Source organism: Pelophylax lessonae, assembly GCF_965119305.1.
Source record: "Pelophylax lessonae genome assembly, chromosome: 4".
Lineage (NCBI taxonomy): Eukaryota > Metazoa > Chordata > Amphibia > Anura > Ranidae > Pelophylax > Pelophylax lessonae.
This window is the reverse complement of record NC_138771.1, coordinates 527,853,563-527,880,531: the sequence shown is the minus strand read 5'-3', so window position 1 is coordinate 527,880,531 and position 26,969 is coordinate 527,853,563. Positions and strand designations below refer to the sequence as shown.

At 40.9% G+C, this 26,969-nt stretch overlaps 1 protein-coding gene across 1 annotated transcript in view; it reads left to right on the top strand.

The window, feature by feature from the left end:
* PARVG (parvin gamma) overlaps positions 1-26,506 on the top strand; it is a 66,378-nt gene extending 39,872 nt beyond the window's left edge. The window contains exons 8-13 of the mRNA XM_082254132.1: positions 1,064-1,083; positions 2,732-2,793; positions 16,800-16,868; positions 18,852-18,953; positions 23,131-23,203; positions 26,277-26,506. Of these exons, the coding sequence (XP_082110258.1) occupies positions 1,064-1,083; positions 2,732-2,793; positions 16,800-16,868; positions 18,852-18,953; positions 23,131-23,203; positions 26,277-26,362 (412 nt within the window). The 3' untranslated portion in view covers positions 26,363-26,506. The remainder of the gene's footprint in view (positions 1-1,063; positions 1,084-2,731; positions 2,794-16,799; positions 16,869-18,851; positions 18,954-23,130; positions 23,204-26,276) is intronic.
* Positions 26,507-26,969: the final 463 nt, after the last annotated feature.

Sequence of the window (26,969 nt, the reverse complement as noted above, 5' to 3'; positions counted from 1 at the left end):
ACCAATATTGGTGACATTACCTCCATGCTGGAAATTCTTTCACTGTTTGTGCTTTGAGTGCAGGTTCACACTTATGCGATGCGGGAAGGCTGCAAATTCGCAGCCTGTTCCCGCATCGCAAACGCCCCCCTGGCAGTTCACACTGCCATATGCGATACGCTGGGGGTGTCAATGTAATCTTAACGACACCCCCAGTTTGATCGCATATCGCAGTGCGATTTTGCAGTTCGCACAGGATCGGATCGCACAAGTGTGAACCGCTGTGCGATCCGATCCTGATGCGGCTGCAAAAAAGGGTCCTGTGTGTCTTTGCTGCGGGTGCGGTGTGAATTTAGCCATACAAAGTGTATGGCTAAACTCGCACTGCACAGCCGATCGCATGTAATGAAGGAGCAGTGCGCTCCGACATTACATGCGATCGCCGCAGCCGCATCAGTGTGAAGCGGCACTTTAAAAAATGTTTTTGGTTTTGTTTTTTGTTTTTTTTTTGGTTTGCTGTTTTGTTGTTGGAATCAGACACACTTAGAGAATGATTTACTAAAACTGGAGAGTACACAATCAGGGGCAGCTCTGCATAGAAACCAATCAGCTTCCAGGTTTTATTGTCAAAGCTTAACTGAACAAGCTGAAGTTAGAAGCTGATTGGCTACCATGAACAGCTGCAACAGATTTTGCACTCTCCAGTTTTAGTAAAATAACCCCAGAAGGTTATAACTTTAGGTAGTGCTGCACAATGATAAGATTGTATATGATGGCTGTGGGAACCCATGACAGTGCTGGCGAATTACTACTATTCCTATAAGTATTAAGATGGATTATCGCGTGAGAGCATATTACACAAAGAATATGTAATCCCTGTGAAATTCAAGGAGAGCCATTCACTTTTCTTTTTTTTTTTTACTTGTAAAACAGCAATGTCATTCGGAAATATATATATATATATATATATATAAAAAAAAAAACTGTTTATAATTTGCAGCCAGTTTGCTTATGTTTTTCTCTTGTTTGTTCCCCTCATTAAATCACATTTTGCCTTGCAACGTGCTCCCCTGGGTCACCGCAGAGAGGAAGATGCAGCTCCTAGTAAGTCATATCATGTTTAATTCATGACTCTACAGTAAGGTTTGTGTTCTAAGCATCAGGTTTGGTAAGACTAAATGGAATGACCCCTCTAAAAGCGACCTGAGCCTGACTCGGAGGTGGCGGGATGCACGCTGTTTCTGTGGCAACTATAGGAGACGTTGACCAGGTCTTATGGGGTGAAGGGAAATAGAGATTAATTGGCATGGATGGGAGCGGTGGAGAACATGCTTAGGCTGTCAGGGCTTCTCTATGAGCTTTCTCTTGCTGTCTGAGCTGCGGCAGGCTGGAGAAAGTGACAGGCCTTTCGACGCGCAGAGTGGGCGCAGATAAAAGCCATTACTTGATAGGCAGCTTGTAAAGGCTGGCAACCATAATTATCGAAGGACAAGAAGGAGCTGAATTTTTTTGAGAGACTGATTTATGGAGGCCTGAAGGCTCATGGTGGAATGAATGACGGGGTCTAAAAAAAAAAAAAGAAAAAAAAAAGAAAAGAAAAGAAGGTTTTAAAGTTCTAAGAAGTGCTGAACTCAGTGGGTTTTAGAATTTTTGTACCAGAACTTCACATGCCTGTCATATGCCCAGCTATGTGCTTCCTCATCAATGAAAGCTGAAACTAGCATAGAAGGCAGCTTTAACCAATGTTATCACTTTTAGGTTTTCTTTCTTTTTTTTTTTTGGAAAAGAATCCAAAAAATGTATTACAAATGAAAGAGACCATTATAAACAGGCATGTCAATCTGGTGTTTTTTGGACCATCTGCATCACCTCTAACTCTTTCTTTGCAGCCCTAGGGGGGGGTGAGGAATTTTAACTGAAATTGGGCCCCAGCATTTCTCCAGTTCACAAAAACTACACTTTCATTTTATAACTTTATTTTGCTGCTCAATATTTCAAGCAATGATTTGTGGCCCTTTTTTATGGTAAAAAGTATTGTAAATTTCGGTTGTTACCAATGGTGGGGCAAGGTCCTCTTGCACCCAGGGAGAGAATGCCAGAGTGTGATTCCCCCAGCTCTTTAATTCAGCACTAAAAAAAACCAACAAAGTAAAAAAAATATAAAAAAAAAACTATGAAAAAAATATTAAGGGTTAACCAAAATTTTAACCACAAATGTTAGGGTTAAAAATCGAATTAGGTGAAAAAAACGACACATTTTATTCTGTGATTTGCCCCTTTTATGAATGCACTAGAATCATGTTTCTTGGTATTCTTTTTATTATTATTTGGCTCTTCAAACACACATTTAAAAAGCTTATATTAAAAAAAAAAAAAAATCTCTTAGGAGAGAAGGGAACGAGTTAATAAAAATTAAATTAGGGTTTAGTACTGGTTATTCAGAATCTAAAATGGTATTCAAAAATTAATTTAGGGCAGAACCTGAGCTGTCCAGCTCAGTTCTGCAGATTATATAGGGAATTATCGGAGCACTGTGACAGAGGCTCCATGCATTGCTTTCCTGTTTATTGAATTGATAGATCTCCCTGTAGGTTCTCTAAAAAATAGTAAAATCTAAAAATTGAAAAAAGGCTGTAACTTTTGTGCAGTGATTGTCCAAGTGTCTAATCTGTGTAAGCAAAACCTCTATGTTTGTAATAGTAATTACTGATATAAAATACATTTTATATTACAATTTCATTTCCTGTCCTAGAGAAGGATGCATTTGACCAACTCTTTGAACTGAACCCAGACAAGATATATGATGTGAAACAGGTAAATTATATAAGCATGGGAGCCAAGTGCAGCAACTGGGCTTTTAACGGACACCAAAGGTTTTCTATGTGGCGTATTTGTTGTTAATTCTATAATGTCTTCATTGTATTTACTTTTTTTTTTTTTTTTTTATTTATTAGTTCCTTGATCTGCCCTTTCTAATATTTTACTGGTAACCATTTTGCTGCAGATGTCATTTACGCTACAGTAAGCATGCAGGAAAATCTGAATATATACAATATACATGCATCTCTATATGTAAATATATATATATATATATATATATATATATATATATATATATATATATATATATATATTTACACACAAAGCTCAGCATAAATGAGTACATAAAATCAAGGGGGATATCCTGCGCTTAAATAGTGAATAAAAAAGTATATGATAAATTAACATAAAACAAGGTAGCAGCTAGAACACTGGATTCGTAGTAATCCCATTCATATTGTGTGTCAAGTAGTGCAGCGCTATGAACAGCAAAATTAATTGTGCTTAAAAAGTTAATAAATTAATATACAATTGACAACAAGGCAATATAATAAAATAAATCAATTGCACTAAAACAAAAGTCCATTCGGCATATATAGATGGTGGAGAGTCCACTAGAGGGTGAAGATCCCAAGATGTGAAAGAGCAATGGAAATAAAACAGTCACCCGTGCGGATAGGCAAGATGGCAGCTTACCGCAATGAGTGGGCCTCCAAATTAATGGATGGGCCACTAAGAGCATAAGGTAATAACTCCTATGGACTGGGTTCTCTCCTCTGCATGAACGGACCAAGTATCACTAGACTGCATCAAACCCTCACTCGCTCATAGATCCAGACACGACTCCAATATGTATGGCAATATGTGGAGGATAAAAGCAGTCATAGCGTAATCCCGTTTGGCGGTATAAAAACAGCTTTATTCAAGGTTCTACTTACATGGCAGTAGATCAACACAAGCGAATAACACATAAAAAGCGGCGTCCCGCTATGATCATTACAAAGCCGGCGTCTTGGGGGCGTGGCAAGCGCGATGTCCGGAACCTCCCGACCGGTTTCGTCAGAGTGACGTCGTCAGGGGCGTGGTTACCGGACATCGCGGTCACGCCTTACAAATACCCCATACAAGAATCACATCCGGAACTTCGTCCAATCACGGACGAGAAGGGCGGAAGTGACGAATCTGACCCTTGGCCATTAAGGGCGGAAGTGCACTTATAAAAACAATAGCGTCGAGGAGGACATAGAATTCAAAACGGAATACTTAATTAGCCATCCTCGATCAAGCTAATCAAATAAGGGCAGCAATACTTACTTCGACAGATAATAAAAAATAAACAATAAACATGGTGTTATATGAAAAAAACCAGGATTAAATGCATATATTGATCACCGATGTCAGTAAGCGCCATCTAGTGGCCAAATAGTATATAGTCAAAAAAAACAAATACATATGACTTGATGGAAAAAGAGAAAAAATATTAATAAGGCCAAAAGGCAGATTGCAGCACTTTTCCCTTATAGTACATAACTCTACATATCAGCCTGACAATGGTCTCTAGCAGGTCAGCAAAAGCAAGAGATATAAAAACTTAAAAAAAGATTTTACCACATAGTAACAAAAAAAAAAAAAAAAAAAAATGAAGAATTCATATTCATACATGAATGTTGAGTGGGATAGAGCATGATTATACTTTTCCCATCTCAGCAGCAATTAACTGTTATTGATAAAACTGTTAATGTCCCACTCAACATTCAAACCATGAGGGACATAGGTTTTCAAAATATAAATCCACCGCGTCTCAGCGCGGGATAACTCCCTTTTAGCATTTGCCCCTCGCCAATTTGGAGTGAATTTGTCAAAAGCCACAAAAAGCGTATTACGGGGGTCTTTATGTCGGCAGTGGTCAAAATGTTTCGACACGCTATGGCCAGGGAACGCTTTACGTATATTTGCCACATGTTCCCCCATACGGATTTGCATGTTTCTCAGGGTTCGTCACTTCATCATGGATATTTTTGAGTTCAGAACTCAACAAGTTCTTGATATGGAGGATGTTTTCACTGGCACCCCTGTCTCTACAGACGATATTGGAAGTCGATTCACCAGACTTAAAAACCTGATGACTACCGAGGTGCATACCAACTGGGATATAGCGTTCCTTGAACGATATATCGCAGATAAAATGGTACCTAGGAGTCTCAGGTGGGAGGTCAATCCCCAGAACGACGAACCAGACCTCGATGGCTGGTTTAAATACTTCAATGAGGCTGGGATTCAGTTTTTACAATTCCTCATTAGTAGAAAAAGGAGTAAGTTATCCAAAATTGATAGTGAAATCAGTGATTTGAAGAAATCTCTGGAAGAGTTCAAGGAGAAGGATGACTATAAAAAACAGTCTGAGCTCCTTGTGAAACACCTTGAGAAGGAAACCTCTGACCAAAAAAACAAGAAAAAACGGAAATTTAACCGTGATGTAGGTGACTATAAAAATGATACGGTGTTCAAATGGCAAACCAACAGGGCCATTGGTACTGCTGGTACAAATAATAATATCCAGGGTGAACCCATGGATACTGTGACAGCTACTACTACTATGTCTAACAGCCAGGTTACCACCGGAGGGGCTACTAACAGGCCTACTAATAATGTGAGGGGTCAAAACTCTAACAAATTTCCCACAGGTGCTCTACCCAACAGAGGATTTAACAGCCATAATAACACTAGAAATGGCAATAGACCACCATTTTTTAATCAACAGAAACCGCCTTTTAATAGACGGGGTCCACCGCAATATAACTATTATAATGCTCCCTACACTCCGAGACAAGGAGGTATTGTACCCACCTTTAATCGGTTTACTCCTTTGGAAAATAATGGATGGGATTCTCCTAATGACAATAGAGTCATCACTCGACACCCAAGGAATGACTCGAGGGAGTGGAATGATAATGGTGACCGTTTCGGTGATCGGTTCGTTTCTGAGTACGAACAATTCGACTCACCGCGCAATTATCGTCCACCCCCACCGGCTGATATGAATACATATCAAGGGGATTTTCCCAGGGGCAATCAAAATGCCCAGAGGGATTTTCCCAGGAACAACCAAAATATCCAAAGGGACACCGAACAAAGAGAGGGACCAGAGGGGGGCGGAAGGCGAGGGCAAAAAAGAAGGCGACTTTAAATGATGGGGGTATATTCAACCTTTCTAAAGCCTCTTTCACAAAAGAGGAACAATCCGTATTAAACCGCGGGTTGAAATTTGCACCTCCTAGGACAATCAATAAGTTTGACACCTTCATCGATGTTCATAAATACATCAGAAAATTGAATATACAGAGATATATATTGTCTAACCCCAGAACAACATCTAACAATAGTAGTAAATACACTCACACTACTTTGGCCAATGCGTCCCTCTTCAACCCACCCGGAAAGGTCTCCTCTTCTGTACAGGTTTTTAAGGAACTTGTACTGGGTGACCTTGAAAGGATTAAAATAAAGAAGCCACCAACCAATAACTCTTTGCAGATCGGGTTGCAGACATTGTGTGAACACAAGGACATAGTCATCCGTCCGGCCGACAAAGGCGGAGGAATTGTCGTGCTTGACAAGGATGACTATGTCCTTGAGATGAACAACATTCTTAGTGATAGGGATACCTATCAGATCCTCAAAAGAAACCCAACAATCAAATATAAAAAAGAGCTTCAGGCTCTAGTTGAGCAGGCCTTTGATAAAGGTATCTTAAAAGAGAAGGAAAAACTATTTTTGGTCCCCCTGGCTCCTCGCTTGCCGGTTATGTACTTCCTTCCAAAAGTGCATAAGAATCCCACCAAACCCCCCGGCCGCCCCATAATCAGTGGGATAGATTCCCTATGTTCCCGCATTGGAAGATATGTGGATTCTTTCCTCCAACCCTTGGTGATGCAGATGCCCTCCTACCTTAAGGACACCACCCATGTTCTTAACATTGTTGAGGACATCACATGGAAGGAAGGCATGATCCTTGCTACAGCGGACGTTATGTCCCTGTACACGATCATACCGCATCAACTGGGGTATGAGGCGGTACATTATTATTTAAACACTCTGAGTAATCTGGATAGAGCACAGATTGAGTTCATTTTGGAAATTTTGAACTTTGCAATGACTCACAATTTTTTTTGGTTCAACAACACTTACTTCTTGCAGTGTCGTGGTGTGGCTATGGGGGCGAAATTTGCCCCCAGCCTGGCCAACTTATTCATGGCCAGGTGGGAGGAGGATGTCGTCTATAGGGACCGACCGCCCCAGCTGGTGCTGTGGCGTAGGTACATAGACGACATCCTCCTCCTTTGGGATGGTGACCAATGTTCCCTTGACCTGTTCATGTCCACACTAAATGAGAACAATAGAGGTATCAAACTTGACTGTACCAGTAGTACAACCAGTATTAATTTTCTAGATTTAAATCTGGTGGTCGAGGAGGATAGGTTGGTCACTTCCACCTTCTTTAAACAAACCGATCGCAATAGCTTCATCCCAGTGGACAGCTGTCACCACAAATCATGGTTACAGGCTGTCCCAAAAGGACAATTCATGAGGCTGCGACGGAATTGTACTCATTTGGATATTTTTCTTACACAAGCCTCACAGCTTAAGAACAAATTTCTGGATAAGGGTTACCAGGCCGATTCCCTAGATAAGACCATCAGGGAAGTGGCGGACATGGATAGGTCTGTTTTACTTGCCCCACGTATTAGAAACAACGATAATCGACCTTTCAAAAATTGTTTTGTGACCTCTTTTAGTACACAACATTATGAGGTCAAGAGAATCATGCAGAAACATTGGTCTGTCATCAAAAATGACAGAGTACTAGGTCCGGCCCTTCCAGACCGACCTAATGTCATTTTTAGAGGGGCTCCATCACTACGACACCAGGTGGCCCACAATGTTATAGAAAGACCGGAGCGGCCCATGTTCCTCCCGGAGCTAAAAGGGTTCTACCCGTGTAAGAGATGCAACATCTGTGCTCTTAATGTGTTTAAAGGTAGAAAAATTGAGAAAATCAGGTCCCATGTCACCGGGAGAGAGTATCCAATTAAATCCTTCATAACTTGTTCAACACAAAATGTAGTGTATCTACTTCAATGTAAATGCGGGAAACAATACATTGGACGAACCCTGAGAAACATGCAAATCCGTATGGGGGAACATGTGGCAAATATACGTAAAGCGTTCCCTGGCCATAGCGTGTCGAAACATTTTGACCACTGCCGACATAAAGACCCCCGTAATACGCTTTTTGTGGCTTTTGACAAATTCACTCCAAATTGGCGAGGGGCAAATGCTAAAAGGGAGTTATCCCGCGCTGAGACGCGGTGGATTTATATTTTGAAAACCTATGTCCCTCATGGTTTGAATGTTGAGTGGGACATTAACAGTTTTATCAATAACAGTTAATTGCTGCTGAGATGGGAAAAGTATAATCATGCTCTATCCCACTCAACATTCATGTATGAATATGAATTCTTCATTTTTTTTTTTTTTTTTGTTACTATGTGGTAAAATCTTTTTTTAAGTTTTTATATCTCTTGCTTTTGCTGACCTGCTAGAGACCATTGTCAGGCTGATATGTAGAGTTATGTACTATAAGGGAAAAGTGCTGCAATCTGCCTTTTGGCCTTATTAATATTTTTTCTCTTTTTCCATCAAGTCATATGTATTTGTTTTTTTTGACTATATACTATTTGGCCACTAGATGGCGCTTACTGACATCGGTGATCAATATATGCATTTAATCCTGGTTTTTTTCATATAACACCATGTTTATTGTTTATTTTTTATTATCTGTCGAAGTAAGTATTGCTGCCCTTATTTGATTAGCTTGATCGAGGATGGCTAATTAAGTATTCCGTTTTGAATTCTATGTCCTCCTCGACGCTATTGTTTTTATAAGTGCACTTCCGCCCTTAATGGCCAAGGGTCAGATTCGTCACTTCCGCCCTTCTCGTCCGTGATTGGACGAAGTTCCGGATGTGATTCTTGTATGGGGTATTTGTAAGGCGTGACCGCGATGTCCGGTAACCACGCCCCTGACGACGTCACTCTGACGAAACCGGTCGGGAGGTTCCGGACATCGCGCTTGCCACGCCCCCAAGACGCCGGCTTTGTAATGATCATAGCGGGACGCCGCTTTTTATGTGTTATTCGCTTGTGTTGATCTACTGCCATGTAAGTAGAACCTTGAATAAAGCTGTTTTTATACCGCCAAACGGGATTACGCTATGACTGCTTTTATCCTCCACATATTGCCATACATATTGGAGTCGTGTCTGGATCTATGAGCGAGTGAGGGTTTGATGCAGTCTAGTGATACTTGGTCCGTTCATGCAGAGGAGAGAACCCAGTCCATAGGAGTTATTACCTTATGCTCTTAGTGGCCCATCCATTAATTTGGAGGCCCACTCATTGCGGTAAGCTGCCATCTTGCCTATCCGCACGGGTGACTGTTTTATTTCCATTGCTCTTTCACATCTTGGGATCTTCACCCTCTAGTGGACTCTCCACCATCTATATATGCCGAATGGACTTTTGTTTTAGTGCAATTGATTTATTTTATTATATTGCCTTGTTGTCAATTGTATATTAATTTATTAACTTTTTAAGCACAATTAATTTTGCTGTTCATAGCGCTGCACTACTTGACACACAATATAAATGAGTACATCCCTTTTGAAAAGTAAGATTTTAACCAATATCTCAATAAACACAAGAACAATTTCCAACATTCTCACAAAACTGAGTTTTATAGAACATTTGTTTAGCTCATTACATGAAAGTAAGGTTAATAATATAACTTGGATTACAAAATCTTCAATTTTACTCAAATAAGTTGATGCAAAAATAAATACACCCCACAACAAAAACTACTACATCTAGTATTTTGTATGACCTCCATGATTTGAAAGGACAGCACCAATCAACCAGTCTTCTAGGAATGAACAAGTTAGCGACATATTGCAACATCTATCTTTTTCCATTCTTCTGCTCTGTCAGAGTGACCTTTGGGGTTATTGGTCACCTCCCTGACTAAGGTCCTTCTTCCCAGTTTGCTCAGTTTGGCCAGGAAGAGTCCTTGTGGTTCCAAACTTCTTGCCCACATTTTTCATGAGCTGAACTCAAAGATCTAAGACATTTTCTATGTACACAAAAGGTCTATTTCTCTCAAATATTGTTCATAAATCTGTCTAAATATGTGTTACTGAGCACTTCTCCTTTGCCGAGATATTCCATCCACCTCACAGGTGTGGCATACCAATATGCTGATTAGACAGCATGATTATTGCACAGGTGTGCCTTAGGCTGGCCACAATAATAGCCACTCTAAAATTTGTACAGTTTGACAGGTGGACAGTTTGAGTTCATCTCATGAAAAATGAGGGCAAAAACAAAAGTGTTGTGTTTCTAATTTTGTTCAGTGTATATATATATATATATATATATAGTTACATTATATACCTTTTAGCAGAGGCCCTAAAGGAAAAAAAAAGTGGGTTTTGCAATTTTTTATATCACACGGTATTTGCACAGCGGTTTTGCAATCAAATGCAATTTTTAGGTAAAAAATACATTTTAATGCACACAAACACAATATAATACCTAATTTTTGGGTAAAATATAAAAGATGGTGTTACGCCGAGTAAATAGATACCAAACATGTCATGCTTTAAAATTGCTTGTGCAAAGGAGCCAAATTACTGTACGGCATTTTAAAATCTCCATATGCAACGCTTTATAAGCCTTTACAGGTTAACAGTTTAGAGTTACAGAGGAGGTTTGGTGCTAGAATTATTGCTTTCACTCTGATGTTTGCAGTGATACCTCACATGTGTGGTGAGCAAAACCAATGCATGCATTCACATTTGCACACGAAAATGGGGAGATGGGGGCGTTTAAAAAAAAAAAAAATTACAATATTTATTTATTTTATTTTTCTTATTTGTACCCTGTTTCTTTTTTATAAGTTTTATTGCTGTCACAAGGAATGTAAACATGACTTGTGTTAGTAAAGGACAGTGACAGGTATTCTTTATGGAGAGATCTGGAGTCTATTAGGCCCTAAAAGCTTTTACTATTCAAAAATGGCGCTGTATACATCTGGGGAACCTGGAAAGAATGACAGTACTCGTCATGTCTGCTAAAACAAAGAAGGTGTGTGATAGCACTGCCCCAAATAAATAAATAATTGGAAATTAGTGAATATTAACTACCTTACCATAATGTGTTGCAAAAAGGAGTGTTAACCACCAGTGGCGTACCTAGAGCATTTGGCACCCGGGGCGGATCCTATATCTGCCCCCCCCCACTTTAAAATGTAAAAACACCCACAAAAAAAATGTAATGTTTTCAAGAATATTTTTTGCACAAATTTCACAGCCCCCCCATCACAGTGCCCCTTGCAGTCTGCCCTCCGTCTCTCTAATCACAGTTCCCCCTTTTGCACTCTCTGCCTCCCCTGCACAGTCCTACCTTCAGCATAGATAGATAGCTAATATTAGCAATGTGTTTAAGTTTGAGTAAGAGATTGGAGACTTGCTAAAGGAGATATTCAGAGACTACAGACATGATACAGGAGATGGTCAGAGACTAAAGACATGATACAGGAGATGGTCAGAGACTACAGACATGATACAGGAGATGGTCAGAGACTAAAGACATGATACAGGAGATGGTCAGAGACTACAGTCATGATACAGGAGATGGTCAGAGACTGCAGACGTGATACAGGAGATGGTCAGAGACTGCAGACATGATACAGTAGATGGTCAGAGACTGCAGACAGGATACAGTAGATGGTCAGAGACTGCAGACAGGATACAGGAGATGCTCAGAGACTGCAGACATGATACAGTAGATGGTCAGAGACTGAGGACATGATACAGTAGATGGTCAGAGACTGCAGACGTGATACAGGAGATGGTCAGAGACTGCAGACGTGATACAGAAGATGGCCAGAGACTGCAGACATGATACAGGAGATGCTCAGAGACTGCAGACATGATACAGGAGATGGTCAGAGACTGAGGACATGATACAGTAGATGATCAGAGACTGAAGACATGATACAGTAGATGGTCAGAGACTACAGACATGATACAGGAGATGGTCAGAGACTGCAGACATGATACAGGAGATGCTCAGAGACTGCGGACATGATACAGTAGATGGTCAGAGACTACAGACATGATACAGGAGATGCTCAGAGACTGAGGACATGATAGAAGATAGAAGAGCACTAGGGGGGCCGGAGAGCACAGACGAAGCAGAGAGCACTGGAGGTGCTGAAGGGCCCGGTGGGGGGGGGGGAACTGGAGAGAATTAAGAGGGGGTTTGGAAAGCATTGTAGGGGGGTTGGAAGGTGCAGGGGGTGGAGTGCACTGGGGAGGACAGGGAGCACTTGGGGGGTGAGCAGGGAAAACCAGGGGGGTGGAGAGCACTGGGGGGGGACAGAGAGCACTTAGGGGGGTGGGCAAGGAAAATCAGGGGGGTGGAGAGCACTGGGGGGGACAGGGAGTACTTGGGGGGCGAGCAGGGAAAATCAGGGGGTGGAGAGCACTGGGGGGGACAGGGAGCACTTGGGGGGGGGGGGGTGGGCAGGGAAAATCAGGGGGGTGGAGAGCACTGGGGGGGACAGGGAGCACTTGGGGGTGGGTAGGGAAAACCAGGGGGGTGGAGAGCACTGGGGGGGGGACAGGGAGCACTTGGGGGGCAGGCAGGGAAATCCAGGGGGTGGAGAGCACTGGGGGGGGGCAGGGAGCACTTGGGGGGCTGGCTGGGAAAACCAGGGGGGTGGAGCACTGGGGGGGGGGACCGGGAGCACTTGGGGGCGGGCAGGGAAAACCAGGGGGTGGAGAGCACAGGGGGGGGCAGGGAGCACTTGGGGGCGGGCAGGGAACTGAAGAGCATGGGGGGGCTAAAGAACAGGGGGGTCTAGTGCACTGGGGGGGGCTAAAAGCACTGAGGGAGGGATTAGGAGCACTGGAGGAGGTTAAGAACTTTGGGGGGCCAGCAAAAGAAGTTGTATAGGAGGGGGATGGGGCAGCTGCATATAGATGAATTGATCTTTCCCTATTCTTCCTGCAGGAGGGAGAGGAGGAGAATCAGTTATTCAGCAGGAAGCTGCAGGAAGAATAGAGAAAGATGAATTCCTCTATATGCATCAGCCCCATCCCCCTTCTATCCAGCTCCAGCACACACTTTTGCAATGGGCACTCACCTTCTTCCTGCCGAGCCTCCGCCCCTTCTTCCCGCCGAGGCTCCGCCCCCTTATTCCCACCGTGGCTCCGCCCCCCGCTAGCAGCATGGACTGAAGGAGCTGCCACTGCAGCTGCCTTCACACTGCGGGATCTGTCTGAACACACCGGGTTGGACACCGGCTGACACCCCCCAGTGAGTGGCACCCAGGGCGGGCCGCCCCCCGCCCCCCCATTGGTACGCCACTGTTAACCACTTACCGCATACTGACGTACCCATACGTCGGCAGACTTTGCGGGGTTATACCGGGATGATGCCCCCTCCCGCCGCCTTCCGTGGCTTTGCTCGGGGCTCCCGTCCCACCGGGAGCCCCGAGCTGCAAAAGGCGGCAAATTACTGTGCTGCAAAAGGCGGCAAATTTAAAAAACGGCTGTATGCAAAAATGCCGTTTTCGGCGTTTTGCATACATGGAAGTGTAGTGGAGGGGTCTAGGGTCCTTTAGACCCTCGATCCCTCCATAAAGTGTACCTGTCACTACATATTGGTGTCACGAGGGATGTTTACATTGCTTGTGACAGCAATAAAAAATGAAAAAAAAAGAGCTACACTCTAACTCTAAAATGGTAACCGTTAAATAAATTTAAAGCGTCGCCGATTGAGATCTCTATTGACCGTAGTTTGTTGCCATCCCACGGGGGGACGCAATTTTAAACTGTAACATGTCGGGTATCTATTTACTCGGCGTGACATCATCTTTCACAATATACAAAAAATGGGCTAACTTTACTGTTTAGTATTTTTTAAATGCAGTGAAATATGATTTTTCAAATTTTTTCCAAAAAAATGGCGTTTTAAAGACCGCTGCGCAAATACTGCGTGACAAAAAATTTTTCAATGACTGACATTTTATTCTCCAGAGTCTTTGCTAAAAAAATATATATAATGTTTGGGGGTTCTAAGTAGTTTTCTAGGAAAAAATACTGGTTTTAACTTGTAAACAAAAAGTGTCCAAAATAGGGCTGGGGCTTAAGTGGTTAAACTAGATAAGTAAAAAAACTCATATAGGTTGTAACCTGCTTAACATAACACCTTCAAATCAGTGCACCTGGTGAATAAATGCTGCATAAAATACAATATAAAGCAAAATATACCAATGGTTAGTAGATTAGTGAACTCTTTTATAAAAGTAACAATTCATGTGAAAATAAATGAATAAAGTCTCAATAGTCTAATAATCACGTGCTCATACCAGTGCTCCTTCAAGTAAAGCTGTGTATAATACTGCCTATATTCAAAAAGTGCTTCACCACTGAACTGTGTAAGGTGCTTCTTAAATCCGATAGGTGCTTCACCACTATTTAAACAGTGTTCGCCTTCACCAGGAGAAATGGAAGCTCACCTCCATCTGAGACCCATTTAAGGGTCGAAATTGCATATAGGCATCAATTACATACACCAGATGGTATTCTCCACTCAATTCCTCTTTAAATGGTTTGACTTCCCTGCAGGGGGTATCTCCAAAGAGCTTGATTATAACAAGAAACAAAACAGCCTCCAATAGTGCTGTATCTTAGTTAGCAAACCAGTATAAATACCACAATGGCCATAAGAAATGTACTCAAATTTATTGAAATTAAAACAAGCATACATTACAATTTCATAGCAAGCTGTATCTCGCGTTATCCGGTCAATCAGTAACACCCGCCGCCGCGCTATGCCTCTGTACATTACGCCACTCATCTCATCTGGTTTCATTTACCACAGAGCTCATCGGAGACCTTCTGGTCTTTCGTGGGCTCTATGTTAAGAGACAGAGATCCCAGAGAGGCACCAGCCCGCCACCTGTAAAAGCAATCCAGCGGCTAATTAGCCATATGGATGGCTTTTACAAAAAATGAAGATGCCTGACATCTTTTTTTTATAGGGTAGGTAGCAAGAAAAAACTTTCATAGCTCACAGGATTCACAAGCGTCCAGGATCTAAGTGCAAAGTTTTATCTTACACTAGATTAGTGTAACTTTGTTTTTTGGGAAAAGCATGCATGTGACCTGTGTTGTTACCTTCTTCTCTCCGGCATATACAGGAAAAGTCATTGTCCAATAAAATCATGGGGGTGAAGCCTTGTAGTTAAGGGTGGAACTTATTAAGCAAATTTGAATAAGGCCTTTGGTTGCCCTTTGGAGATGAATGCTCTTTTTTTGAAAATACTGCATGTCAAACAGGGCATTGACAAGACCAGCAAGAATTGTAGGGCTGTCATTGTAGGCTTCCTGTTGCCTGAAAATGGGTTTGCATGTAAAAAAGTAAAAAAAAAAAAAAAAAGGTTCCTTTATTTTAGTCCAACTTTGTCATGTGATGTACAGTATTTCTCTGATCACTTTCTCTACCTGAAAAGTAAGTTTACTACGGGCTTAAGAGAGGAAGGTGCAGAATGGGGTTTTTGGTTAAGGGTTAGTGACAGGATCACATCTTGTATAGCTATTTTAGTGGATATTCTACTATACATGCTCAGTGACACCACCAGGGAGGAGATGGGTAGCAGTAGAGAGCCTGAATTTCTGCCATGGTGGTGAAACCTTGAAATCATCAGTGGGCTGCACTGGATGCAATATTTTCAGTGGACTCTACTAAACACAAAGTTATAAATAGACTCCACTGGACACAAGGTATCAGTAGACTTTAAAATACAAAGTTATCAATAGACTCCACTGGACACACAGTTATCATTGGGGCCAGCTGGACACACACATTTAACATTAGACTCCACTGGACACACAGTTATCAGTACACCCCAGTAGGCACAAAGTTATCAGTAGACTCCACTGGACATAAAGTTATCAGTAGACTCCACTGGACACAAAGTTCTCAGTAGACTCCACTGGACACAAAGTTCTCAGTAGACTCCACTGGACACAACGTTATCAGTAGACTCCACTGGACACACAGTTATCAGTGGGGCCAGCTGGACACACAGTTATCAGTACACCCCAGTAGGCACAAAGTTATCAGTAGACTCCACTGGACACAAAGTTAGCAGTAGACTCCACTGGACTCAAAGTTATCAGTAGACTCCACTGGACAAAAAGTTATCAGTAGACTCAACTGGACACAACGTTATCAGTAGACTCAACTGGACAAAAAGTTATCAGTAGACACCACTAGACACAAAATTATCAGTAGACTCCCTTAGACTCAAAGTTATCAGTAGATTTTACTGGACACAAGTATTAGTAGAATTCATTGGACCCAGTTATTAGTAGATTTCATTGGACACAAAATGAATAGTAGACTCCGCTGGACACACAGTTATCAGTAGACTTCCGTGGACTCAAAGGTATGAGGAGACTCCACTGCACAAAGTTTTTAGAAAATGTCATTGGACACAGTTATTAGTAGACTCCACTGGACACAAAGTTATTAATAGACTGTCTAGGACACAAAGTTAGCAGTTTACGCCAAACAACACAAGGTATTAGTAGACTCCACTGTACACAAAGTTATCATTACCGGTCACAAAAAAAATTATTGACAAGTCAAAGACCTACTTGACCCAGGATCAGCAAACTCGATTTGCTACTCCTCATCAAGCATCTGTGTATACGTGTGTGGCACAAGCTTTGGTTCTGCAATGATGCCTGCTAAAATACTGAGGAAATTTGCAGAACAGAATGTTCTAGCTAACCAGTTACAGTAATCTTACAATAAACTATTTAATAATATTCATCTAAGGACATGTATCTCTTGCTTCCCTACAGGCTATTGTGAATTTTGTGAATAAACAGCTGGTAAATCTGAGTCTTACGGTGACTGACTTGGACTCCCAGGTAAACAATAATATCCTCTTGACCTCCTCCAGTCTTCTTTTTTTTGTTTACAGAAATTGACCAAAATAATGTTTTAGCTAATTGTAGTTTTTAAGATAGACTAAGATTTTCTGCCAGACCAGAAAGATGTAAGCAGTAGCTCTAGCAATTCAGAATATTTTGTTAAACCTATATTACGAATAACTTCAGAATTTGAATAAGATATTTGAAATAAGTTTGTGTACTGTTAAAGAAAATGGCTCCGTACCTTGCAAAAGACGGGATCCACAACAGGAGTATCTCCCCGCTAAAATTCCTGTGGGATTCACAAAATCTGATTAAGGTAGAAATTAAGGCATTTTTTTTTTAATAGAGTAAGGAAGAGGCATAACCCCTGTCAGGTTTTTCCTTTTGCCATCTGGTCCCATTTGGAGGATTTCCCTTCACTTCCTGTCCCATAGCCACAACTGGAAGTGAAATATAAACTGACCAAAGTAAGGAAAATCCCTGGTAGTCACCAGAACTAGTTTGCCCATTGGAAGATTTCACCCCCTTTTCCTGTTCTGGTGACTATATAAAATTTGGGATTTTTTTAACTCTCACTTTCGATGCTAACAGTCATCAGGATTAATAGGGTGAATTTATAGTGGGGAAAATAATTATTTGATCCCCTGAAGATTTTGTAAATTTGCCCACATACAAAGAAATGAAGGGTCTATAATTTCTATCATAGGCATATTTTAAATGATAGAGACAGAATATCAAATAAAATCCCTCCCAAAAAACACATAAAACAAATGCTATAAATGAAGTTGCAGTTCAGTGAGTAAAATACGTATTTGATCCCCAAGCAACATGACTTAGCACTTGGTGGAGAAACCCTTGTTGGCAAGCACAGAGGTAAGACAGTTCTTGCAGTTAGTGACCAGGTTTGCACACATCTCAGGAGGGATTTTGGTCAAGGGGCCAATGGATGGGGCGATGTATTGTAAAATCTTGGAAAAGAACCTTCTTCCCTCAGCCAGAACACTGAAGATGGGTCATGGATGGGTCTTCCAGCATGACAATGACCCAAAACATACCGCCAAGGCAGCAAAGGAGTGGCTCAAGAAGAAGCACATTAAGGTCATGGAGTGGCCTAGCCAATCTCTAGACTTTAATCCTATAGAAAAATTATGGAGGGAGCTGAAACTTCAAGTTGCCAAGCGACAGTCAAGAAACCTTAAGGATTTAGAGAAGATTTGTAAAAAAGAATGGACCAAAATCCCTCCTGAGATGTGTGCAAACTTAGTCACTAACTACAAGAAGTGTCTTACCTCTGTGCTTGCAAACAAGGGTTTCTCCACCAAGCACTTAGTCATATTTTGCTTGGGGATCGAATACTTATTTTACTCACTGAGCTGCAACTCAATTTATAACATTTGTATCATGTGTTTTTTCTGGATTTTTGATTGATATTCTGTCATTCATTTAAAATACACCTATGATAAAAATTATAAACCCTTAATTTCTTTGTAGGCGGGCAAACTTGCAAAGTCTGCAGGGGATCAAATGATTATTTTCCCCACTGTATCTAATGGGAATACAGACAACAATAATAACCAGACAGGTGTTCCCTCACCTTTTTAATTATCAGTTATACATTCATGATTTAACCAACCACAGCTTAGCTAAAACGGAAAGTACAATATTTAGAGGCATACGTGGCTTGATAGGTATGCTTTAACAAGGACTATTTTCAACAAAAATCTTTAAATATTAAATATGAATTGTTTTGTCTTGGATTCTGAAGCTGCAGGTTAGCGAAACTGGGCGCTCAGAATATTTATTTGCCTGTGCCTAGCTTGGTTTGAGATTATTGGTAAAGTGAGGGATGTTGTGTCTGTGCCTGCCCCCACCACTAACTTTGCCATACTGAGAATTAATTTTGGCTTCTGGTTTTATTTAAGTTTTTCATATACATATAAAATAAAGCAACAGTAACAGCAATATTTTGTTCTATAGTTTGCTGATGGGGTCATTTTGCTGCTGTTAATTGGACAAGTAGAAGGATATTTTATACCTCTGTCTACATTCTTCCTCTGCCCGGGATCAACAGAAGACAAGGTTGGTTACTGAGGGAATATTACCAGCTAATATACCAAAAACAGTTATTCTGTATTTGTAGTGTATCTAGCCACATACTAGCACATTATGAGAGACTGTATCACACTAATACGACTTGTCAGGCGACTTGGTCAGCCTGGCAAGTCGCGCACCGTCGCAGTCCATTGAGTAGTACAGGTCCGGTTCTAATAGGAGCGACAAGAAAAAGGGCCCTGTACTAGTTCGGGGCGACCTGGAGCGACTTGCATAGACATTCATTTTATGAAGTCCGTGCAAGTTGCGCCGAAGTCGCGCCGAAGTCGCGCTGCACGCGACTTCACAGGTCGCCCCCTAAGTCGGAGCGACGTAGTGTGAACCGAGCCTTACCTTAAAACAAAGCCCTCCAGCAGTGCACAGTCACCGTTGAAAAGGCTTCTATCTTCATCTGGTATTCCTTCCGGGGTTCCTGGGCTGAACTGCAATGACCTCACTCCCGTGCATGCACAGAAATCGCAGTCTGTGGCACAGAGCTCTGAATGGATGGCATCCTCCCATTCAGAGCTTAGCGCACATGCGCCAGTGACGTCACTGGCTGCTATTAATGTGAATAATGTATCTTTTAAGCGCTGCATGCTTAGGAGATATTTTCTGTACCTACAGGTAAGCCCTTAGTGTGCCTGTAAAGTTGCACATCTGTAGCATGCATAAAACCTACTACAGCAAAAACTCAATTTTCGAAAGAAAAAAAACAAGTCAAATCCCATTTAAAATGACTCGCGGTTACAATTGCTGAGGATTGAGAGCAAGGGAAGGGTCTTGTCAATATGTCATTTATCAGCCCCTATCTTTTCTAAATGAACACAGTGAGTGATCAGTACCAATGATTCACTGTGTTGATTATTAACTAAAGCATATTAAACTGTGTTTATTATGCTTCAGTTTGTGAATGTACTGGATCCTGCTCTGTACAGAGCCTTCTGTTCATTGATTGTCCAGTGCATCTGAAGCTGCATGTAAAGGGACTGGCAATCTGTCCTCAGTCCCCTTCTCTGTCTCGAAAGTGAGACATTAGGGGCCTGATATTTCACAAAAGCCCCCGCCCCCCAAACAGGGTGCCTAAAAATAATAAAAAATCGTATTGTAAAAAATATTAAAATTGTAAAACATAATAAAATAAGAAACTACTAACATTGTCTACTGCCGAACTGACCCCAATCTCTGCCCTTCTGACACTGTCCTCTTCAGGAAGAGGGGCGCCAAACTGAGTCTGCCCCGGGTGAAAGAATGTCTAGTTTCGCCACTGCATTTATGCATTTCTTCTATGAAATTGTTAGCATGTGCCTCAGTGAGACAGGGCAGATTACAGAGATAAAAGTTAACCCTGACACTGACAGATTCAGTATTTTAAAATCCATCCACCCCCCCCCCTTTTCTGAATAGGACTAGGCATCTATTCTATATCCCTTTTCAGATTTAAGGACAGTCACACCAATCACAACATCACCAATAATTCCCCACTCCACAAGCCTCGCTAATCACTGTAATCACTGGAAAATGTCAGATTGCTCCTTTCTCAAAAAAGAACAACCTCTCCCCAACTTCCAGGAGTACGCAGGAGCGGGGCGATCGCCCACCCACTTATCGCCTGATTACAAGAATCGCAGCCAAGGAATGACAGCCTGACAACTTGATTTGAGGTTTGAATTCCTCTATCAGCGCTGACAGGCAGGAGGAAGCAGAAGACTATTCAGATCCTGCACAAATGTTTTGATTTGAGTGACAGAATAAATAAAATGTTTGCTCAGGAACGCACTCAGTCAGGAGAATCAGAGTCCCGCCAGAGGCTCATGAATCTTTCATCAATCAGGTTGAAATATGTAATTTATGTAAATTTCCCCTAAAGGAGTCATTGGCGTTGCAGAGATAGTTTGTCTCCGAGTGAAGTCAGTGACAAGTCATCTGAAGTGTGTTTGTACAGCTTTGCCGAGGCATGTGTTCAGCTACAAGATACAATGCTTGATGGTCAGGAGGACAGACAGAGCTGTCATCTGGAAATTTTGTGTACCTGGGTTAATATGACCTGTCTTTGCTTTTTCCAACATCACGGAAAAAATACTGGTTCACTCAGTGCGACATTTTTTAAAATCAGCATATTTCGGAACCTACATACAGAAATGGATCATTACCATGTCATTCTCAATGTTCTTTTAAAATGTGTTATTCTCACTGGGTAAGATAAAGACCAACTTACCTTTCAGTTTAAATCAGCTAAATAGATTTCAGGTGTTTCTATGAACAATTTTCAGACTTTTACAGTTTATTTTTTTTTAAAAGAAACCACATTTCTCTAGGAAAGTTGCCCCTGGCTCCCACATATCTTTATTATTGGTAGTGAAGGTCTTCAATGATCTTTCTTGGTCAATCGGTTGCCTTTTAAGGGGCCCCTTCATACCTACCAATTAAATAATAGATGGCTGTTTCAACAGTACTAAATTTTTTCAAATGAACTGTGGAAGGTGCAATAAAGATATTCAAATGGAAGTAACACAGAAGATCCAATTATTTTCCAATTTAGTGTGCCAACAAAAAAAAAATAATCAGTGATTGGTTATTTTGGGTAACCTTTATGTCTAAGCTTTAATACAACCTTTTTTCAGCCAGGGTTGTATTAAAGCTGGGTTCTTCATGAGTGCCTTGGAAAAATGCCTAAACATTGCCCAAATTGATCAAAAATTGTCAACAAGCCAGAGGATGGGTAAAGCCTGTTTTTTTGTTACACAAAGTCAAACATTTTTATTGTGCAGCTTTAACCACTTGCCGACCACTCACTCGAGCTCTACTGCGGCAAAGTGGTTAGTTATCGTCCAGCGACGTAGACCTACGTCGCTGGACTCCTTCCCTTGTGGGCGACGCACGCGCGCCGCCGGAGGCTCGCTCCCGCTGTATTCATTCACAGTGGGAGTCGGGCCAGGGGAGGAGCAGCGGCAATCGTCGCTGCTCTTCCCCAATCATCGGGAAATCGAGTCTGGAGATCCGCCCGCTTGTGTAAACAAAGCGGGCGGATCTCCTAAGTGACAGACAGTGACAGATTGCAGGGTTCAGCATAGCTGAACCTGCGATCTGTCCCTGTGTCACATAGTCCCCTCCCCCCACACATGTTAGTAAGCACCAGGCATACATTAACCCCTCCCTCTCCAATAAAATTAACCCCTTCCCTGCCAGTGTCATTTTTACAGTAACAGTGCATATTTATAGGTCCGATCTGTCCGCCGCAATGTCGCAGTCCCACAAAAAAAATCGCAGATCGCCGCCATTACTCGTTAAAAAAAAAAAAAATGACAGAAATCTTTCCCTTAGTAAACGCAATAACTTTTGCGCAAACCAATCAAAATACGCTTATTGTGATTTTTTTTTACCAAACATAGGTAGCAGAAAACAAATTGGCCAAAAATTTAAAAAAATTTAGATTTTTACATTTTTCTTGGGAGGAATTTCATATACAAAAATGTGAAAAATATTGTTATTTTTTCAAAATTGACGCTCTTTTTTTGTTTATAGCGCAAAAAGTAAATATCGCATAGGTGATCAAGTACCACCAAAAGAAAGCTCTGTTTGTGGGAAAAAAGGACGTAAATTTCGTTTGGGTACTGCGTCGCACGACCGCGCAATTGTCAGTTGAATTCGCACAGTGCCGAATCGCAAAAAGTGGCCTGGACGTAAGACAGCAAAATCCTCCGGTGGTAAAGTGGTTAAAAACCCTGGGCACCACATGGGCCAGCTAACCACTGATGACATCATAGGTTGATGAGGAGGACGTTGGGCGCCCAAACATATCCTTGTTTGCCCCTTTCCTCAGCACTGGGGTCATGTTTGCTGATGGATAAAAACTAAGGGAAACTTAGGGAAAAGAAAAATGCTGAAATACCAGTCAGTACCAGTATGCAAAAGTGTATTTGCTTGGGAGGAATACGTCCTACGTGTGTAGATGCTGCTGTGTTATGAAAAAATGATTCGCTTCATTTTTTACAATTTAGAATGTAAAAAATTAGGTGGTGCCTCGAGGCTGTGCAGAATTTCAAAGGGTGCCTTGACTGAAAAAAGGTTGAGAAACACTGCATTATTATACTGTATGTGATATTAAACTGATATTAGATACATTTATGATTCTGATGAAAACCTTTTATATTCTATTTGTCAGCTCCACAATGTTAGCCTTGCCCTGGATCTCCTTATGGATGGAGGCATCCTAACAAACCCAGTGGATCCTGCAGGTCAGTGTTGCACATGCACAAAATATTTTCTAATTATCCAGTGTGTATCCATTTATATTCCTTTGAATTTACAAAACAAAGTGTAAAACAATCTCACTTGCAGACTGCAATAGGAATATATCTACCTTGCAGTTTGCAAAATGGTTTACCAGGATTATGGCTGAACATATCAGCCATAACCCCGGTATTGTTTTTTGCAGGGGGTGGCTATCTTTCTAATGAAACCATTCCCTGTGGCTCATGAGCCGGCGTGCCCAAGAAACCATCTGAGTGATCTGAGGCGATACTCTTTGATCGCCTCTATGGCCTTAGAGGACCGGAGTGTGGTCACTTCCAGTCCAGTCTTTCTGACCCAGATCTCTCCATTAAGAGGACCTGTTATGCTTAATTTTATTAAAAGGGATGTTTACATTCCTTGTAATAGAAAAAAAGGATAAAAAAAAAAAAATAATAATAAATTAATTAAAGGGACAGTGTAAAAAAAAAAAAATTGAAGCTCCTCATTCCCTCTGTCCTCACGCGCAGAAGTGAACGCATACGTAAGTCGTGCACACATATGTAAACAGTGTTCGCACCACACATGTGAGGTAACACTGCGAACATTAGAGTGAGAGCAGTAATTCTCATGCTAGACCTCCTCTGTGATTTTAAACAGGTAACCTGTAAAGGTGTCTAAAGCGTCACCTATGGAGATTTTTAAGTACCGTAATTTGTCGCCATTCCACAAATGTGTGCAATTTTAAAGCGTAACATGTTAGGTATCTATTTACTCAGCATAACATCATCTTTCACATTATACATCAAAATTGGGGTTAATATTGTGTGTGTTTTTTTTTTCTTTTTTATTCATTAAGGTGTCATTTTTCCCCCAAAAAATGCATTTGCAGAACTGCTGCACAAATACCGTGTGACATAAAAAATTTACCATATTATTCCCTAGGGTCTCTGCTAAAAAATGTATATTGTTTGGGGGTTATAAGTAATTTTCTAGCAAAAAGTACTGATTTATACTTGTGAACAAAAGTGCCAGAAAAAGCCTGGTCGGGAAGTGGCTAAACCACACAGCTCTCATTGCCATCCCCAGGTGGATCAGTATATGTTACAGAATTTCTATTAATTAGGGTATATTACCCAGTCCCTGCAGGTGTAATGGGCAATGCATTGCCCATTTCTGGAAAGAAGGATTATTTTGGTGGGCAACGCTGATCCACCTACCTAACTAAATATACTCAATCCCAGTGTGAATAGTTACTTAAATCATATATCATGCGTGTAACATGCTAATACAACAACATAAGTATCATCAATTCATAATTGTTACATATATAGAAAAAAGTGCTAAGTGCAAAAAAAGATAATAAAGTGCAAAACAAATATAAAGTTTGGCTCACTTTGCATCAGTCACTTTATAAGGGCAAAAAAGTCCCAAAGTGACCATAAAAAAACTTCTGTTGTGTCACCACAATGTAAAAAAAAAAATATATATATATATATATATAAAGTTAATTAAAAAAATAGTTCAAAGTTTTTAATTAAGCCCCACTAAAATAATCCTTTTTTCTTTTTAATTGGTCGCCAATTAATTAGGGCAGCAGCAATCTATTAATAGTAAGACTCTTTATCTGTGGCGCTGTTACCCTAATAAATACCATTTCCTGAAAGGCCAGATTATATAACTCTACACTCCTTATTAGCCAGTAAAGTCTATGCTAACCAGTCTGTTAAGGCTTAGAGGTAGCAGGTCTCTGGTGACTCAGTGAAAATAATATTCTTTTCCCAGTTCCTAGTAGCTTAGTGCCAAATACAGAGTACAGTTCCTGGTAGAAAATGTACAATTATTTCCTTGATAACCACTGTTTTGTCTCTAGTGACCAAGGAAAAGGTATTTTGTCCTTAATTAATCACTGGTGTTCAAGTCCTCATTTACCAAGTGTGAAGCAGGCTGTCTTTATTACCAAGTTGAAAGCAAGCTGTTCTTAGATGATCACTGATTGGCTAGTCCCTGTTAACCAAGTGGAAATTATACTGATCTTCATTGTCTTTACAGTCTCTGGTGATCAAGCGGAAAGTATACTGACTTTGGTTGAACACTGTTTTTCCAGTCCCTGGTGACCAAGTGGAAAGTATACTGACTTTCAGTGATGACTGTTTTGCCTGTCCCCACTGACAAAGTGGAAAGTATACTGTTCTTGGTTGACCACTGTTTTGCTAGTAACTGGTGGGCAAGTGGAAAGTATATTGTCCTTGGTAAACCACTGTATTCCAATGTCTGGTGACCATGTTGAATGTACTGTATACTGTCCTTCGTCGACCACTGTTTTACCAGTCCCTGGTGACTAAGTGGAAAATATTCTGTCCTTGGTTGACCACAATGGGGACCCAATGCTTAGTTGTTCATTGGACATTGGCAAACCAGTGATTAAGTGGAAAGCACAGCATATTCCCTTTAGTTGACCACTGTTTTGCCAGTACCTGGTGAGTTAGTGAGTGGTATACTTCCTGAGCTGTCCACAGTTTTGCCGCCCTCTGAAACTATACCTTGCAAATAAAACAATCATGCAATGGCTTAGTAGAATAGATCTTGCTACATAGAACTGAAATATATATTGCTCAATCCCGTGTAGCCTAGTTAGAAAAAAAGTTCTGTGCCATTTGAATGAATTGAAAATGTATTACTAAAACTTAGAAACATGAAAAATGGAAAATGAGAAGACATTATCAATCGAAAAATGTAGTGCCAGACCCTCATAGATGCATGTGGACATACACGTTTCCCTCTAAGCCAATCAGTTAGCTTAACTTGGCATTGTCCTTGTTGTTAAAGGTGGTACATATAAAGGACCTGCATATAAATATATCACGTTAGGGAGAAATATTTTACTTAGGCTTGAAGCTCTTTAAATCTACCGCAAAACCATAAAGTACATTCCAACATCTAATAGCAGTCATCAAAGTAATAAAAATGTTCTAAAATAGATAAGTTATCATCAATAATGCCTGCTAACATTTTACATTCAATTATATATTTGTTTTTTATCTTGTCTGCTACTTTTCTGTTTGCTGCCATCTCCAGAGATTGTGAAAACAGATTTAAAAACCACCCTGCGAGTTTTGTACAGCCTGTTCCTCAAACACAAAAACATGCTGAAATCTTCATGAAAAAGAGGATTTGGACGAAGCAGAGTCACCTGGAGCCCAGCTGAGCCAAGGATGAAAACACAATTTATTACAAAAAATGTATATATATATTTATTCTCTGCACATCTCTATTTCTAAATATAAAATAAAGTACAATGAAGGTTAGTGTTCATTTTATTTTCTAGAGTCAGAGATGGTTTTATAGCTATCAAGAATGATCTGTGGGTTTCCAGCATCGGTCTCTGCCGTGTCTCAGCTGAACTAAGCGTATATATAAAAATACATTTTGTTGTTAAAATAAGTAGGACAACAGCTGCAGAGATAGAGATTGTTCAATATGCTGCATTATGAAGTAACTAAATCTATTTTTACCCTATGTCTTGATAAACCTATACGAATCTCACACATAAAAGTAAAAAGAAACCTACACTTAATTAAAGGAAAACTATAAACACTTTGAACCATAGAGAGTATCAGCATGAAATAAATGCAGGCATCTAGAGGTGTCCCCACATACTGTGAGATTTTCTCTTTGTGCTCTGGAAACCTTAAAATCCAGGGCGCTCTCTTATGCAAATCTTGACAGCTGTTAAAGCTAAACTCCAGGCAAGCAGCAAAATACACTTAT